This window comes from Pseudophryne corroboree, chromosome 2 (genome assembly GCF_028390025.1).
Source record: "Pseudophryne corroboree isolate aPseCor3 chromosome 2, aPseCor3.hap2, whole genome shotgun sequence".
Lineage (NCBI taxonomy): Eukaryota > Metazoa > Chordata > Amphibia > Anura > Myobatrachidae > Pseudophryne > Pseudophryne corroboree.
The window spans coordinates 116,218,126-116,236,328 of NC_086445.1; the positions used below are offsets into that span (position 1 = coordinate 116,218,126).

The 18,203-nt window shown below is 45.5% G+C and overlaps 1 protein-coding gene across 2 annotated transcripts; it reads right to left on the reverse strand.

The window, feature by feature from the left end:
• Nucleotides 1–922: 922 nt before the first annotated feature.
• Nucleotides 923–17,623, reverse strand: IL17D (interleukin 17D). 2 transcript variants are annotated; one of them, XM_063957022.1, is made up of 3 exons: nt 17,527–17,623; nt 15,498–15,805; nt 923–2,194 (listed from the first exon to the last, which is right to left on the reverse strand). In XM_063957022.1, exons 1-3 carry the CDS (start codon nt 17,542–17,544, stop codon nt 1,870–1,872), a joined length of 651 nt encoding a protein of 216 aa, XP_063813092.1. In that variant the 5' UTR covers nt 17,545–17,623; the 3' UTR covers nt 923–1,869. The 2 variants fall into 2 exon arrangements, with proteins under 2 accessions (XP_063813092.1, XP_063813091.1); XM_063957021.1 differs by having other exon boundaries at nt 17,490–17,542.
• Nucleotides 17,624–18,203: the final 580 nt, after the last annotated feature.

The following is an 18,203-nucleotide window of genomic DNA, read 5'->3' on the forward strand; positions in this document are numbered from 1 at the left end:
TTTGGGGGCGATTCAATTGTTTTATGACGCCATATCTTCCGTCTAAAGTGATGAAAGATCAGGGGGCTCAGTCAAGTGTTTTTGGTCATGCTGATTGTACCCATAAGTGTCGGGTTTATCCACGTAAAATGGTTAAACCCGACCAAAATGCTGGGCAAGATGCAAAAAGTGGCATTTGCCCGCACAAATGGGTCACTTATTGCACATTTCTGCTCGCTTGCAGTGGGGGATGCGTAGTGAAATGTGTCTCCTCGTGGCTAATTGCGCCCGAAACGGAGAAACAATTGAGTTGCTCCGTCAGGTGCTATCTAGTGTAGGCCCCTAGGAAAAACAAATGAATTCCTCCCTTTGGGTTTCATTCCACTTTTATCATGTAAGTTGTAGAGTGTGGCATTTCATCGGAAAACTAAACAGTGATTCACATTCAGTACTACATGTCCTTAGGGATTCAGTATGAGTTACCGTCATCCGGGATGCCGGCAGTCAATATACCGACAGCAGCATCCCGGCCACCAGTACGCCGGCAGCATGGCAAGCACAAAGAGTTCCCTTGTGGTCTTGGTGGCTCGTAACGCTGGCCAAAGGTTCTATATCCACTCTATGGGTGTCGTGGACACCCACGAGTGGGAATAGACCCTGTGTGCCGGGATTCTGGTGTCTGTATCCTGACCGCCGGGATCCCGACAGCCGGCAAATTAAACGTATACACTCCCTAGAGAAGCAGGTGATAGACTTGGAGTGCCCCGTTTCTCTGGCTGCACCAATGTTCTAGAAGCCACACGTTCCATAGCATGTAGGATAAAGGGTGTGAGTGCTAGTGGATAGCACACTGTAAAGCTGAACCTATTGCAAAATATCTAGTAAAAATAACAAACCCAAAGATGCCAAATTATGTATATGGGAATACTTGTAATTTTGTACGTAAAATCTTAATATTTATTTTATATTAAGTGTTTTTTTTATTAGAGTCTAAGTACATATTTCATTTATTCCTAATTTTCTGCATGTAGAACAAGCTGTATTAGAGCACAAGAATCTTGACAGTAGCACAGAGTATTTCAGCCAAGACAATTGCTGCCTTTTCCACATCTAGGCAAAGTTAAAGAGAAAAGGGCAAGGCCAGCAAGTGGTCAGTCCACACATTTAGGAGTAAATGTACTAAGCAGTGGGTTTGCTGGAGGCTTTGTGACATTTGGAAGTGCACGGAGTTCACTTTGTAATTCTGTTCTGAATTTGATTATTAAGCTGTACTTTTTAGTTCTCTATAAATCAAAACTAATTATGTGTTTAATATATTCTAAAACCCAACAAAATCCCTTAATGCTAATGGAAGTCACCCAGGCAATGCTTGACAAATGTAAATGTATTTTTTCACCTCATCTATAGGGGAACATGGGCTAATCTCCCTAACAGAAACGTTATAGCAACGTTTCGAATAACACTGACCCGTTATATTAATGTGTACATTTATTTTTCCTAGTGTATGTAGCATGTGTCCCCCTCTTTCTAGCATTTCACTTGTGCACCTTCTGTATGTATAGAGTGTCACGGATGTTCCATGTTCTTACAGTGTACCCCACCTGATGTGTTGTAGGGAGATGAGCTCCTCTATTACTGCTTGGCTAGCTGCAGTTTAGGACATGATTAAATACCAGAATTAATACATTTGGCTAATCTTATTATACATTTTCTTATTATCACTGCATAAGATACAATACAGCACTGGGCCTCCTCATCTCCCTAGCATTTATGCTTACTCAACATCTGAACTAGATCTTTAGAGAGAGAAGATTATCCTCTATAAGAAAACCGTGAGGAGGTATCTATAGACGTAATAGTCCTCTTCTGGCCTAGTCTTCGTGTCTGTGTTCAGCTGGATGAAGGTTTCTCACTTTTATTAATAGGAACTTTAAACTTCTCTTTCTCCAAACTGGAATTCACCTCTTCTGTCTCTGCCTCCTTCTCCTGTTCCGGTACGCAGGTGCAGCCCACCGGAATAGTGATATACTCCTCAACATACACAGAGCGGCCACCAGCGCAAACTGACGTACGCCGGAGAATGACTGTGGGCATGTACACTGGTGTACTGCGGAAATTCAAATTCTCCTCTCCGTAGGGTCCGGTCAGGCAGCCCTTACATAGACAGTATGCCTCTGGGATGTACTTGGGGTATCTTGTGGGATTATATGAGATCCTATAGGCAGAAAGCAAGTAGTCAGTGATTTGTGAATACATTACTATGTATAAAGCATTTACAGCATTGATTCTAGGATGAAGACAGGTTTTATTAGCAGTTGCATATGTAGCTCCAGCATACACTGTAGTGCGTTACAGTTGGGGACAGGACTGTACTTTGTGTGCTACCCTTAGCAAGTATGCTGTAATTTAGTATTTGTGCACCAGTGGTGTAAATTTGTCCCGGTTGCCCAGACGCAAGATAAATATTGGTGCCCCACACCCATATATATAAAGTTCCTGTATAGAGTGCACTCACCAGACGGATTCTGTAGCCAGTAAGATTTTAATAGAGCATCATGTACAGCATCATACCACCCATATATATATATATATATATATACACACACACACACACACACACACACACACACACACACACACACACACACACACACACACACACATCGATAGGTCTGGCTCTCCCATTGGCAATACAATACTGCGCCGGGTGCCCTCACAGTGTGGATAGCATAATCAAGAAAGAGAGGTGCGGCACGCCAAACGTCTAGTAATTCAGAAACGGTACTACATCGTGTGGAGGACAACGTTTCAATGCCCTTTATTGTGGCATTTTCATCTTTATTGTGGCATATATATATATATATATGTGTGTGTGTGTATCAGTGTCATTTATTAGCAGTCATACCCTGGATTAGGATTTATGACCTGTTACAATTGAAGCAAACTATATGAAGCTGCTTAGAATTGTCAGTTCTAAATCATTTCAACCAAGCAGATCTATGTAGTGTACAGCCACACATCCAATCCCCTGCAGGCACACACTGCATAGATCTGCTCAGTCACTCACAGTGCTGATTATTTCTTTGACAATATTTTTGCAAGTATCATACCCCTGGGTTTGAACCCACGACCTATTACACTGGAATATTTGCTCCAGCATAGGAAAAATGAGAATTCTAACTATATGACGTTATTCTATATAGTTAGAATTCTCATACCTCCTATGCAGGAGCGAATAGCTTCATGAGTATGGTGCCTGCTTCCAGTGTAGTAGCTAGTGGATTCTAATTCTGAGTTTGACACTTACAAGATGTGTATCTATAATAAATAGAGTGTGACTTGTAAGGTGCAGGGACTAGAGGGGGAGTTGGCCACGGAAGAGGCAGCAGCAGTGTTTCAGTTAATTGAATGGTGTTGCTGTGCACACCATAAACAGGAGACAATGGAGGAGAGGTGCTCCCTTCCATAGCAGGAGCCCTGTGGCAGCTGACTCCGTTGCCTCTCACAGTTCCGCCTCTGTTGTGCACTATGGGGGTCATTCCGAGTTGTTCGCTCTGTATTTTTTTGTCGCAACGGAGCGATTAGTCGCTAATGCGCATGCGCAATGCCCGCAGTGCGACTGCGTCAAGTAAATTTGCTATGCAGTTCGGTATTTTACTCACGGCATTACGAGGTTTTTTCTTCGTTCTGGTGATCGTAATGTGATTGACAGGAAGTGGGTGTTTCTGGGCGGAAACTGGCCGTTTTATGGGTGTGTGCGAAAAAACGCTACAGTTTCTGGGAAAAACGCGGGAGTGGCTGGAGAAACGGAGGAGTGTCTGGGCGAACGCTGGGTGTGTTTGTGACGTCAAACCAGGAACGACACTGACTGAACTGATCGCAGATGCCGAGTAAGTCTGGAGCTACTCAGAAACTGCTAAGAAGTGTCTATTCGCAATTCTGCTAATCTTTCGTTCGCAATTTTGATAAGCTAAGATTCACTCCCAGTAGGCGGCGGCTTAGCGTGTGCAAAGCTGCTAAAAGCAGCTTGCGAGCAAACAACTCGGAATGACCCCCAATGTACTTTATGTTAATGTTATACTTAGTAATGGTTTTACTGCTGAAATCGAAGGCGTGCACAGATCTACATGCATCAGTAGTGGTATATACTATACAGGTCCAAGCACTAAAGACTGGCATATAGAGATCAGAACACTTAAATTTAGCTGAGTCAAGTATATTGAACATGTATTTCCTTGGAGGGTGTGCATACACGCTTTATGTGTAGTTTTCATTGTACTATCTATCTGTCTTTATCATTCATCATTGCCATCTGCCCATCACCCTCTGCCCCTACCTATCATTCTCTCGTCATCACCTTCTTCCTCTCACCGTCACCCTCTGTCATCTTCTCCATCACCCTCATCCTCTCCCCATCACCCTCTGCCTCTATCTGCCATCCTCTTCCCATCACCCTCTACCTCTCCCCGTTACCCTCTGCCTCTACCTATTGTCCTCTCCCCATCACCCTCTGCCTCTATCTACCATCCTCTTCCCATCACCCTCTGTTTCTACCTATTGTCCTCGCCCCATCACCCTCTGCCTCTATCTACCGTCCTCTCCCTGTCACCCTCTGCCTCTACTTATCATCCTCTCCCCATCACCCTCTGCCTTTCTCTGTCACCCTCAGCCTCTATCTATCATCCTCTCCATCACCCTCCTCCTGTATCTACCATCCTGTCCCTGCCACCCTCTGCCTCTGTCACCCTGTACCAGCAGAAAGCAGACTCATCTGTGGAGCCTCTGAGCGTGCTGCTGACATCATACACTGGTGAGTTTAAATAGCATTACTATTTGATTAAAGGGGGCACAGATTAGTATTAGGTACTGAGATGCAATCTGTATTGTTTGGTGGTCATGTGGCGCATGATTGTGTCTTATTATGACCTTAGTGTGGGGCCTAGAAGGGAGAGGGCCCAAAGCATTTTTTCACCTTGACCCAACACTCGCAAGTTCCGCCACTTTATCTGGCAGACATAGGGGTAAATTTACTAAAATTCGTATTTTTCCGAATGAGGTTAAAGTTCAAACACGAATGACATCGAAAGTGTAAAATTGCAACTTTTTGAATTTATTACGACTAATTTACTAAGCTGTCGTATTCTGCATTTTCGTATTTTCCGATGTCGATGTCATTCGGATTTTTTGGCAGTGTTTTACGGGAGTGAATTGTAAAACACTGCCGACATTAACACAATGAATGTCGGCCGGATCTGTGAGATCCGTGCTGGGCTTTATTGTGCACCTTTCGTAAAAAAAAAGAACATTGTTAAAATTCAAAAAAAAAAAATTCATGGGGTCCCCCCCCCTAAACAAAACCAGCCTCGGGCTCTTTGAGCCGGTCCTGGTTCACAAAATATGTGGAACAAAATGACCGGGGTTCCCCCATATTTCATAAACCAGCACCGGGCTCTGCGCCTGGTCCTGGTTCCAAAAATACGGGGGACAAAAAGCGTAGGGGTCCCCCGTATTTTTGAAACCAGCACCGGGCTCCACTAGCCAGGTACATAATGCCACAGCCGGGGGACACTTTTATATTGGTCCCTGCGGCCCTGGCATTACATACCCAACTACTCACCCCTGGCCGGGGTACCCTGGAGGAGTGGGAACCCCTTAAATCAAGGGGTCCCCCCCTCCAGCCACCCAAGGGCCAGGGGTGAAGCCCGAGGCTGTCCCCCCCCATCCAAGGGCGGCGGATGGGGGGCTGATAGCCTTTTTGTAAAAATGTGAATATTGTTTTTAATAGCAGTACTACAAGTCCCAGCAAGCCTCCCCCGCAAGCTGGTACTTGGAGAACCACAAGTACCAGTATGCGGTGGAAAACCGGGCCCGCTGGTACCTGTAGTACTACTACTAAAAAAATACCCCAATAAAAACAGGAGACACACACCTTGAAAGTATAAGTTTATTACATACATGCACACCTACATACATACATACTTACCTATGTTCACACGAGGGTCGGTCCTCTTCTCTATGTAGAATCCATGGGGTATCTGTGGGAAAAATTATACTCGCATAATCCAGTGTAGATCGGTCCTCTTCTGTTCTTTGTATAATCCACGTACTTTGCAAAATAAAAAAACGGACACCCGACCACGCACTGAAAGGGGCCCCATGTTTTCACATGGGACCCCTTTCCCCGAATGCCAGGACCCCCCCATGACTCCTGTCTAAGGGGTTCCTTCAGCCAATCCGGGAGCGCCACGTCGTGGCACCCTCCTGATTGGCTGTGTGCTCCTGTAGTGTATGTCAGGCAGCACACGGCAGTGATACAATGTAGCGCCTATGCGCTCCATTGTAACCAATGGTGGGAACTTGGCGGTCAGCGGTTGACCGAAAGTAACCTCACCGCTGACCGCCAAGTTCCCACCATTGGTTACAATGGAGTGCATAGGCGCTACATTGTATCACTGCCGTGTGCTGCCTGACATACACTACAGGAGCACACAGCCAATCAGGAGGGTGCCACGACGTGGCGCTCCCTGATTGACTGAAGGAACCCCCTTAGACAGGAGTCAGGGGGGGGTCCTGGCATTCGGGGAAAGGGGTCCCATGTGAAAACATGGGGCCCCTTTCAGTGCGTGGTCGGGTGTCCGTTTTTTTATTTTGCAAAGTACGTGGATTATACAAAGAACAGAAGAGGACCGATCTACACTGGATTATGTGAGTATAATTTTTTCCACAGGTACCCCATGGATTCTACATGGAGAAGAGGACCGACCCTCGTGTGAACATAGGTAAGTATGTATGTATGTAGGTGTGCATGTATGTAATAAACTTATACTTTCAAGGTGTGTGTCTCCTGTTTTTATTGGGGTATTTTTTTAGTAGTAGTACTACAGGTACCAGCGGGCCCGGTTTTCCACCGCATACTGGTACTTGTGGTTCTCCAAGTACCAGCTTGCGGGGGAGGCTTGCTGGGACTTGTAGTACTGCTATTAAAAACAATATTCACATTTTTACAAAAAGGCTATCAGCCCCCCATCCGCCGCCCTTGGATGGGGGGGACAGCCTCGGGCTTCACCCCTGGCCCTTGGGTGGCTGGAGGGGGGGACCCCTTGATTTAAGGGGATCCCACTCCAGGGTACCCCGGCCAGGGGTGAGTAGTTGGGTATGTAATGCCAGGGCCGCAGGGACCAATATAAAAGTGTCCCCCGTCTGTGGCATTATGTACCTGGCTAGTGGAGCCCGGTGCTGGTTTCAAAAATACGGGGGACCCCTACGCTTTTTGTCCCCCGTATTTTTGGAACCAGGACCAGGCGCAGAGCCCGGTGCTGGTTTATGAAATATGGGGGAACCCCGGTCATTTTTCCCCACATATTTTGTGAACCAGGACCGGCTCAAAGAGCCCGAGGCTGGTTTTGCTTAGGAGGGAGGACCCCACGCATTTTTTTCCAACAAATTTAATACTTTCCCACCCCTTCCCACTGATAGGCATGCACGGATCCATGAGATCCGTGCATGTTTATCAGAACACGGTAAAAAAAAAGCAGGTCTGTTTTATTTTAGCATGTTTTTACGATTTGTGTTTTTTCACGGCAGTGTTTGGCTATTACCGGCAGTGTTTGTGAATTACACTTTTTAGTAAATTACCGAGTTCTACCAAATAACAGGCGTATTTGACCGATGGTGTATTCATTCGTAATTTTTTTCTTTGAGTTCCAAAAAAATACGAATGCCCTCATCACTGCCGTGATTTGAGTTTAGTAAATTCCCGAGATGACACTTTGAAGAAAAAACACCATCTCGGTCAAAATCGGGAGCTTAGTAAATTTCCACCATAGTGTGATAGGATGAAATAACTTCTTTTTCTACTACAAACAAAATCAATCTACATAAAAATTGTATTATTCACAATATATACAGTATTTAATAAACATTATTTTAAAGAAATTATATTTAGTTCCCTTCTCTGCACTACTGTCACATAATGAGTCCGGGAATGTGACCATGTGTAATCTCAGATCTTCATGAATATCATCCACTAGTAACTGGTGCAGACATTTTATGCTTATCATTTGTAGCCCATGAAAGCGTGGTTGGCTACAACACTAGAATACCTGTGATTTATAGTTGCTGGGCAGATCCCCAAGAATCCTGAACAAAAGTTTAGCCAAGTTTAATTTTTGAAGTTTGTCCAGTTCAGTCTAATTGATCATTATTTTATGCCAAATTGCTGCATCCACCATCTGAGGGGATTGTGGGATAACCGCATCGGAATAAAATACTGTTGTGCGGTGATTTGCTAATAAATCTATTGGTAACTTACAAAAAAGTAATTTTGTTGTGTTGTGTTTTGAGGCCAAAATCCGCTTTATTAGCATTAAATCACTATAACAAGTTATCTGTTCTGTAGTGTAACAAGACATTTGTGGACCCCATAGTAACACTATGTAATCCACATGTGCCACCCAGTGTTAAATAAAAACACACATATACACATGAGGCTTTGACAGGGGTTGTGGCCCAATGCAGCTGACTCTCAGCGGCAGCAGTCTACCTGTTCCACAGCCCAGCACACGGCAGCATCTCTTCCTTCCCAATTGGCTACTGACCCCCCCATCCCTCTTAGCGCCGCTGACCTGGATACTGTTATACCTTTGATGATATAGGGAAGACTACTGTCCAGTGTCTCCTGTCTTGGCCACCTCGCTAGAACCGGGACCCGGCAGTGTGCCAACATCGGCAAGTGCATACACACTTGCCGATGTCGCCAATGATGAAGCGGCGGCGGGGGGGGGAGCGGGGCCATACTGGCTAGCGCCATCTCCTGATTGAGCTGCATGTACAGCCAAATGGGGATGTCGCTTGCGACCTGCGGGAGCGCGCATCGCTAATGTTCTAGTGAGTACACGCTGGATGATAAAATGAAATTGTCATAACGACTGGTCGTTATTGGTAAATTCATTTTATATGTCATTTAGTGTGTACTCAGCTTTAGAGTGACTCTCTTACATGGGCTGGGTTTAACATTGTTCATTATTAATGGTCTATTCATGAAGCAGTGAAAAGAGTGGAGAAGTGAATCAGTGTCAAAGTTGCCTATGGCAACCAATCAGCTTCTATGTATAAATTTATAGAATGCGCTTGATAAATGTTACCTCAATGCTGATTGGTTGCCATGGGCAACTTCTCCACTGGCTCACTTCTCTACTGTTTTCGCTGCTTCATGAATAGACCCAATTCCATGCCTCTTTGTTAGAAGCCATCACACCTGAACTCGATTAATCATGCACAAATCTGCCTGACTTTGTGTCTCTATTTGCTGACCAGAAGGCATTAAGTTTTATTCAGATGCCCTACAATATAACAACCAGGGCTGTAACTAGGGTGGGTGTGTGAACAGTGACATTGCCTAGAGCACAGGGTGCTGGCTGCCCCACAGTCCTGCAATTTGCTTGCAGCGTGCCCAGAATTGACCCTACAGCCAGCTGCAGAGCTGCTCAGAGATGCTAAGGACACACACCCTGCAGTGTGTACAGCCGCCCGGAATGGACTGAGAGCACTCCAGGCAATGTACAGTGCCACCCTGCCCCAGCATTCATAACAATAATGCATTTAGCCTTTTTTATCCCAATAGGAGTGAAAGTGCTGTGTGAGCTATAAACAGCTGGATCTCTCCATTTTGGGCGTCCATGTGTGTCGCCATGCTGGCACAGTTCCAGTAATATGGCGATTAGATTGTTCCGGTATAACAAGCATAGCGCTGGTGTTGTCATGTTACAAGTCACATCGTTTATGTAAATTAACTCATTGCATGAGCAAGGTATCACAAGTGCAGTTGCCCACATACAGGCAATATGGTCTGTGTTCTCCTTGCTTGCAGGCAGGCCACTGACTACACACACATGGAGAGGCCTTGGCTGACCCTGGTTACCACCATGACCATAAATGATTTTTCTGCCATCACAACATAATATATTCCAAAGTGGCCAAATAATTCTGAGCGTGGCCAGTGTAATACAGCGGGTAAAATAAGTATTGAACACATCAACATTTTTCTCAGTAAATATATTTGTAATGGGGCTATTGTCATGAAATTGTCACCAAATGTCAGCAACAACCCATCCAATCCCCACATGCAAAGAAATCAAAAATGTGATTTTTGGCCAATTTTTCCACAAAACAGTCTTCAAATCTTGAAGGTTCTGTGGGCCTCTTCTATGAACTCAGATCTTTAGTTCTTTCTATAGATTTTCAATTGGATACAAGTCAGGTGATTGGCTGGGCCAGTCTAGAAACTTTATTTTCTTTCTCTGAAACCAATTGAGAGTTTCCTTGGCTCTGTGTTTGGGATCATAGGGGGTCATTCCGACCCAATCGCTCGCTGCAGTTGTTCGCAGCGATCGTCTGGTCGGAACTGCACATGCGTCGGCGCATTCCGGACGGCCGAAGAGATCTCCTCTGCCTGATTGACAGGCAGAGGCGGGAGGGGGCGGCATGGGGGGGGGGGCGCGGTCCAGCCAACGTAGGCGTGGCCGGGCCGAGTGGGGGGAGGGCCGCAGTGGCAGTGTGACGTCACACGCAGCCGCTGCGACCAGGGGCAGCAACGAGCAGCAACTCCCGGTGTGCAATGCTTTTGTACTTGGGGGGGGGGGGCAGACAGACATGCAGGGCGGGCTAGCCCTGTGCTGGGCGTCCCCTCGCATGTCTGGGAACATGATCGTAGCTGTGCTAAATTTAGCACAGCTATGACCAACTCTGAATGACCTCCATAATCTTGCTGAAATATCCATCCTCGTTTCATCTTCAGCATCCTGGTAGATGGCAGCAGATTTTTATCAAGAATGTCTCGGTGCATTTTTCCATTCATCCTTCCTTTAATAACATGAGGTATGCCAGTATCGTATGCTGTAAATCTACCCCACACCATGGTGTTCCCACCTCCAAACTTCACTGTTGGTATGGTGCTTTTGGGGGTGATGTGCAGTGCCATTTCTCCTCCAAACATGGGGACAGATGTATTAACCTGGAGAAGGCATAAGGAAATGATAAACCAGTGGTAGGTGCAAGGTGATAAAGGCACCAGCCAATCAGCTCCAATATGTAAATTAACAGTTAGGATCTGATTGGCTGCTGCCTTTATCACCTTGCACATATCACTGGTTTATCACTTCCTTATGCCTTCTCCAGGTTAATACATCTGCCCCATGGTGTGTATTATGGCATCCAAAGAGTTCAATTTTGGTCTCATCTGACCAGACTATGGGGGTAATTTTGAGTTGATCGCAGCAGCAAGTTTGTTAGCAATTGGACAAAACCATGTGCACTGCAGGAGGGCAGATATAACATTTGCAGAGAGAGTTAGATTTGGGTGGGTTATTTTGTTTCTGTGCAGGGTAAATACTGGCTGCTTTATTTTTACACTGCAATTTAGATTTCAGTTTGAATACACCCCACCGAAATCTAACTCTCTCTGCACATGTTATATCTGCCCCCCCCCCCCCCCCCCCCTGCAGTGCACATGGTTTTGGCCACCTGCTAACAAATTTGCTGCTGCGATCAACTCCGAATTAGGCCCTATATTCTACCAGTATTTCACAGGCTTGTCCATATGTTGCCCAGCAAACTTTAAACAAGCTTCAACATGCTTTTTCTTCAGAATGGTGTCTTGCATGGTGAGTGTGCATACAGGCCATGGCAGTTGAGTGCATTACGTACAGTGTATCCAGAAAGTATTCACAGCGCTTCACTTTTTACACGTTTTGTTATGTTACAGCCTTATTCCAAAATGGAATAAATTAATTTTTTCCCTCAAAATTCTACACACAATACCCCATAATGCAACGTGAAAAAAGTTTTTTGGAGATTTTTTGCAAATTTATTAAAACATTTTAAACTAAGAAATCCCATGTACATAAGTATTCACAGCCTTTGCCATGAAGCTCAAAATTGAGCTCAGGAGCATCCTGTTTCCACTGATCATCCTTGAGATGTTCCTACAGCTTAACTGGAGTCCACCTGTGGTAAATTCAGTTGATTGGACATGATTTGGAAAGGCACACACCTGTCTATATAAGGTCCCACACTTGACAGTGCATGTCTGAGCACAGACCAAGTATGAAGTCAAAGGAATTGTCTGTAGACCTCCGAGACAGGATTGTCTCGAGGCACAAATCCTGGGGAGGGATACAGAAAAATATCTGCTGCTTTGAAGGTCCCAATGAGCAGAGTGGCCTCCATCATCTGTAAATGGAAGAAGCTCAAAACCACCAGGACTCTTCCTAGAGCTGGCCGGTCGTCTAAACTGAGTGATCGTCGGAGAAGGGTCCTGTCAGGGAGGTGACAAAGAACCTGATGGTCACTCTTGTCAGAGCTACAGCATTCCTCTGTGGAGAGAGGAGAACCTTAGAGAAGGACAACCATCTATACAGCAATCCACCAATCAGGCCTATATGGTAGAGTGACCAGACGGAAGCCACTCCTTAGTAAAAAGCACATGGCAGTCCACCTGGAGTTTGCCAAAATGCACCTGAAGGACTCTCTGACCATGAGAAACAAAATTCTCTGGTCTGATGAGACAAAGATTGAACTCTTTGGCGTGAATGCCAGGCGTCATGTTTGGAGGAAACCAGGCACCGCTCATCACCAGGCCAATACCATCCCTACAGTGAAGCATGGTGGTGGCAGCATCATGCTGTGGGGATGTTTTTCAGCGGCAGGAACTGGGAGACAAGTCAGGATAGAGGGAAAGGTGAATGCAGCAATGTACATACATCCTGGATGAAAACCTGCTCCAGAGCGCTCTTGACCTCAGAGTGGGGCGAAGGTTCATCTTTCAGCAGCACAATGACCCTTAGCATACATCCAGGATATCAAAGGAGTGGCTTTAGGACAACTCTGTGAATGTCCTTGAATGGCCCAGCCAGAGCCCAGACTTGAATCCGATTGCGCATCGCTGGAGAGATCTGAAAATGGCTGTGCATCGATGCTTCCCATCCAACCTGATGGAGCTTGAGAGGTTCTGCAAAGAGGAATGGGCGAAACTGCCCAAAGATAGGTATGCCAAGCTTGTGGCATCATATTCAAAAAGACTTGAGTCTGTAATTGCTGCCAAAGGTGCATCAACAAAGTATTGAGCAAAGGTTGTGAATACTTATGTACATGTGATTCCTTAGTTTTTTATTTTTAATAAATTTGCAAAAATCTCCCAAAAACTTTTTCACGTTGTCATTATGGGGTATTGTGTGTAGAATTCTGAGGGAAAAAATTAATTTATTACATTTTGTAATAAGGCTATAACATATCAAAGTGTGGAAAAAGTGAAGCACTTTGAATACTTTCTGGATGCACTGTATCGTTTTCTTAGAAACAATTGCACCTGCTAATTCCAGGTCTTTCTGAAGCTCTCCACGAGTGGTCTTTGGCTCTTGGACAACTCTTCTGATAATTATTTTCACTCCTGAGAAGTGAGGAGCGCCTGGTCGTGGCCAGTTTAAGGTGAAATTATGTTCTTTCCATCTTCCAGATTATGGTCCCAACAGTGCCCACTGTAACATTTAGAAGTTTACAAATCCTTCTGTAACCAATGCCATTAGTATGTTTTGCAACAATAAGGTTGCAAAGTTCTTGAGAGAGCTCTTTGCTTTTACCCATTATGAGATGTTTCTTGTGTGACACCTTGGTAATGAGACATCTTTTTATAGGCCATCAGTTGGGACTGAACCAGCTTATATTAAGTTGCTCTGACAAGGGCCAGGATTGCTTTCTAATTACTGATAGATTTCAACCAGTGTCTTGGCTTTCCATGCCTTTTTGCACCTCCCTTTCTTCATGTGGTCAATACTTTTTCCCTGTGTCATTTCACATTATTACACACACATAACATAATTTATGGACATCTATGGTTTGATTTCTTTGCTTGTGTGAATTGCATGGGTTGTTGCTGACATTTGGTGAACATTTCATTACAATAGCCCCATTACAAATATATGTACTGAGATAAATGTTGATGTGTTCAATTCTTATTTTACCAGCTGTAGATGCTGGGGCAACGTGCAATACTGGGAATCCACTTGTGCTCGTGGTGTTATGTAGAGATGACTATCAGTGACTATTCTCCATCTATAGCTCATGTGCTGTAGACATAAATTTCTTTAGTTTTGTTTCCGGCAGTGATTTTAGTGCATATAGTGTATCTTGCTATAGCTGTATGTGCGATCATCAGGCCAATCTGAGCAGCTTGGGCACAACACAACCTACGGACATAGGGAAGGTGTCTCTGTATGGTGTGACACAGGGAAGGTGTCTCTGTATGGTGTGACACGGGGAAGGTGTCTCTGTAGGGTGTGACACGGGGAAGGGGGTCTCTGTAGGGTGTGACACGGGGAAGGGGTCTCTATAGGGTGTGACACTGGGAAGGTGTCTCTGTATGGTGTGACACGGGGAAGGTGTCTCTGTAGGGTGTGACACGGGGAAGGTGTCTCTGTAGGGTGTGACACGGGGAAGGGGGTCTCTGTAGGGTGTGACACTGGGAAGGTGTCTCTGTAGGGTGTGACATGGGGAAGGTGTCTCTGTAGGGTGTGACACGGGGAAGGGGGTCTCTGTAGGGTGTGACACGGGGAAGGGGTCTCTGTAGGGTGTGACACGGGGAAGGGGTCTCTGTAGGGTGTGACACGGGGAAGGGGTCTCTGTAGGGTGTGACACGGGGAAGGGGGTCTCTGTAGGGTGTGACACGGGGAAGGGGTCTCTGTATGGTGTGACACGGGGAAGGTGTCTCTGTATGGTGTGACACGGGGAAGGGGTCTCTGTATGGTGTGACACGGGGAAGGGGTCTCTGTATGGTGTGACACGGGGAAGGGGTCTCTGTATGGTGTGACACGGGGAAGGTGTCTCTGTATAGTATGACACGGGGAAGGTGTCGCTGTAGGCTATGACACGGGGAAGGAGTCTCTGTATGGTATGACACAGGGAATGAGTCTCTGTATGGTATGACACAGGGAAGGAGTGTACATTTTGACATACTATATTTTTATTGGGCGGGGGGCGGGGGGGCGGCTATGTTTGCCTTCCCCCAACTATGGCCTCACATCTGATCCAGCAGTGTCGCCACCAGCCTGTCTCTCCACAGTTACAGCCAGGCTGAAGGAGATACCTGGAGATGTGTAGTGGAGAGAGAGAGACAGACAGACACATGGTAATCTGGATGGAATCCTTTGGGAGGGGAGAGAGACACCTTGTGAGAAAAGAGACCGGAGGAAAAAAAAAAAAAAAACCAATGCAATAAAAGTAACCCAGGCAACGCTGGGGTAAGCAGTTTGTATAAAATATAGGCCCAAATGTATCAAGCCTTGGAGAGGGATAAATAGCACGGTGATAAAGTACCAACCAACCAGCTCCTGTCATTTTTCAAACACAGCCTGTGACTTGGAATTTAGGAGCTGATTGGTTGGTACTCTATCACCGTGCAATTTATCACTCACCAAGGCTTGATAAATGGGGGCCATAGATTGATAGTTAAGATATCGGCCTTTTACCTATAAGCCCATGGGGAAATGCTTTGTATGTTGACAGGCAGCCGATGCTTGCCATTCACTGGGGCACTATGATGGGTTCCTGCCGGACAACTGACGTTCTCTCTATCCAGTGGCTGCAGCTGCAAAGTGTGGTGATAGGCATTAAGCATACCGGCAGCCAGATGCCCATACATCTGCTCCAATACCTCTTCTTGGCGGTCGGCACAACTCTTTGTCTTTGGTGGTGTTCGCTTCATTGCTTTGGAACCATCTGAGCTAACAATAAGTAGTCCACAAACCAACACGAGAGCCGCCTGGGACAAACCGACCTGCAGACAGGAATAAAGACATTTACTGCCACTACATATGGTCACTGAGGGCTGCATGTCTGCCACTACAAATAGATAGACTATACGAAATGCTACTTGTTTTTCTAGTGGGAGATCTGTATGTAACAAAGTGTGAACATTTGGAGGCTTGGCTTCATTCCTAAACTTGAAGACTGATCATGCAAGTGTCTGGGCTGGTTCTTACCGGTAACCGCATATTTGTACTTTAACCCCCATTTTGCCTCACAAAATGAATGCATAGACCCTTCTATTCATCATTTTGGAATCCGAATATAACCATTCATTTGTGATTGAGCCACGTCCCTCAGAGGCACGGCTAGTGCTTCAGAAGCTGTAGCCACCACTAACTCCCCTTTACTTCCCTAAATATCCACATGCACTGCCATGCACATCCGTTCACCAATGCTGCTGTGGAGCTCGGTGGTGAGTGGAATATACCTCCCACAGGCCAGCACCATCTCTGTGACTTGAAGGACAGTCCGTTAATGTCAAGAGTGGACAAATCCCTTAAAGGCACCTACCTGTTCATGATTATATAAGAGGTAAAATACATCTACATGAAGCAATGAAAAGAGTGTAGAATTGAGCCAATCGAAACGTTGCCCATGGCAACCAATCAGCTGCTATGTATAATTTTATAGAATGCACTTGACAAATGTTATTTAAGAGCTGATTGGTTGCCATGGGCAACTTCTCCACTCTTTTAACTGCTTCATGAATAGAGTAGTGTTTTCATTCGATCTGGAAAAGCAGTCTGTCTGTCTGGAAACTGCCATAGAAATCTATATCCAATAATGCTGCACTCTTTTCTGAGACTGATAAGGGACAGAAAGCCAGACGCTCTCACACCACTAAACCAGGAGGGTGTCATCCTGCATCATAGGGGGAGTGTGGGGGAATGTACCCTAAATTATACTGGTGGTCCCACATGCGAACACATCTCTGTCATGTACCTCGTTCTTTATTGTTGCAGTGGAAGAAGTGGGTGATTAAGATTAAGTAAAATAAATAAAATGAGTGAGGGAAATGGAGAGCCAGCATAAAGATTCTAGGTTACGTAGGTGGTAAAATAGCCCTGGTCCTTGCCCAAATCATCACTTGCAACATGCAACTGAAAGCAGACAGAGAGCAGAGCGGATCTGACAACCAGGGACTGGTATGAATAGTGCATTTACATAGGAAGGGCACAATACAGGAATAGGACGGGCAACTCTGCATAAGCATGAATACATACGGTACACAACACCATTCATAGAACCAAAGTGTCCTATTGGAGAGAGCTGCAAGTATAGATAACTGATAAAATATAGATGTGTATGTGTGTGTAAATTATGTATGTGTGTATATGTATATATATGTATATATATATATATATATATTTATTTGCTTTTAAACTGACTGTAATAATGGATTCTCGTCTAAGTCACATAGGCAACTCTTTTTTATTATTATTAACATGAGCACTGCAGTGAAGGAAACCCCTGTGTCCGCATTGACTGAGCACTACTGTAGCTGTATAGATACTTTGCTGGTTTTTCCACCATATACAAAGCATCTTGCTGTCTTCCCTGTCTCTGCGCACCCTCATGCTTCATTAACCCCATTCACTGCTGGAGATATGTGCAGATTAGTGACAGGCTGCCCCCTCCCTGCCCCTACTCACACCTCCATCCTTTCCTGTGGACCTCCCCTCTCCTCACCTTCTCCTGTGGCTGCATCCTGGAGGTCTGAGGAGCAGGAGAGGGGATGACAGAGGATAGATGATGTAAGGGGAGGAGGCAAGGTGGGGAGTATAAGGGGGCAGACAGGCTGCACAGCTGGAATGAGGAGAGCAGGAGGAAGACCTGAAGGAGAGATCTTACAGAATGAGGGAGGCTTACAGCAGGTCACAGTGCTATGGAATGAAGTTGGGGCACATTATGCTCATGGTGGAATCTATAATGGGGAAGAGTAAGGAGCAGCAAGAAGTGGATAATGGTGGGAGCACAGGTTTCAGGGTGTAGAAGGATTAGGGGTAGAGGAAAGGAGTTTGGCTGGATGGACCAGCTCCCAGACTCTCTGGAAAGATGTACCTTACACCAGGTCATTTTAAACAAGGGCTAGGCATCGGAAACAGATTGCTGGCAACCATCGATGTTTCTTATCCATTGGAAATGCTTATACCCTTCAATGCTGATTGTGGTGGTTCCCACCATTGTATACTTATTTTCATTGGCAGCGTTTGGATGGCTGCCAGCATCTCGCCTGCTGCACGCACCAGGAAGCAGAAACTCTGTGGGGCAGATTTATCAAAGCTTGGAAAGAGATAAAGTACAAATCAATCAGCTCCTAACTGTCTCACTCTCCAAGCTTTGATAAATCTGCCCGTGGCTGTAGC

What these genes read in the sequence shown, in the direction of transcription:
- IL17D (XM_063957022.1), bottom strand. An exon ending in ATTTCCCCATGGGCTTATAG is followed by an intron (nt 2,195 to 15,497) that starts GTAAAAGGCCGA and finishes TTCTGCCTATAG; the next exon opens with GATCTCATATAATCCCACAA.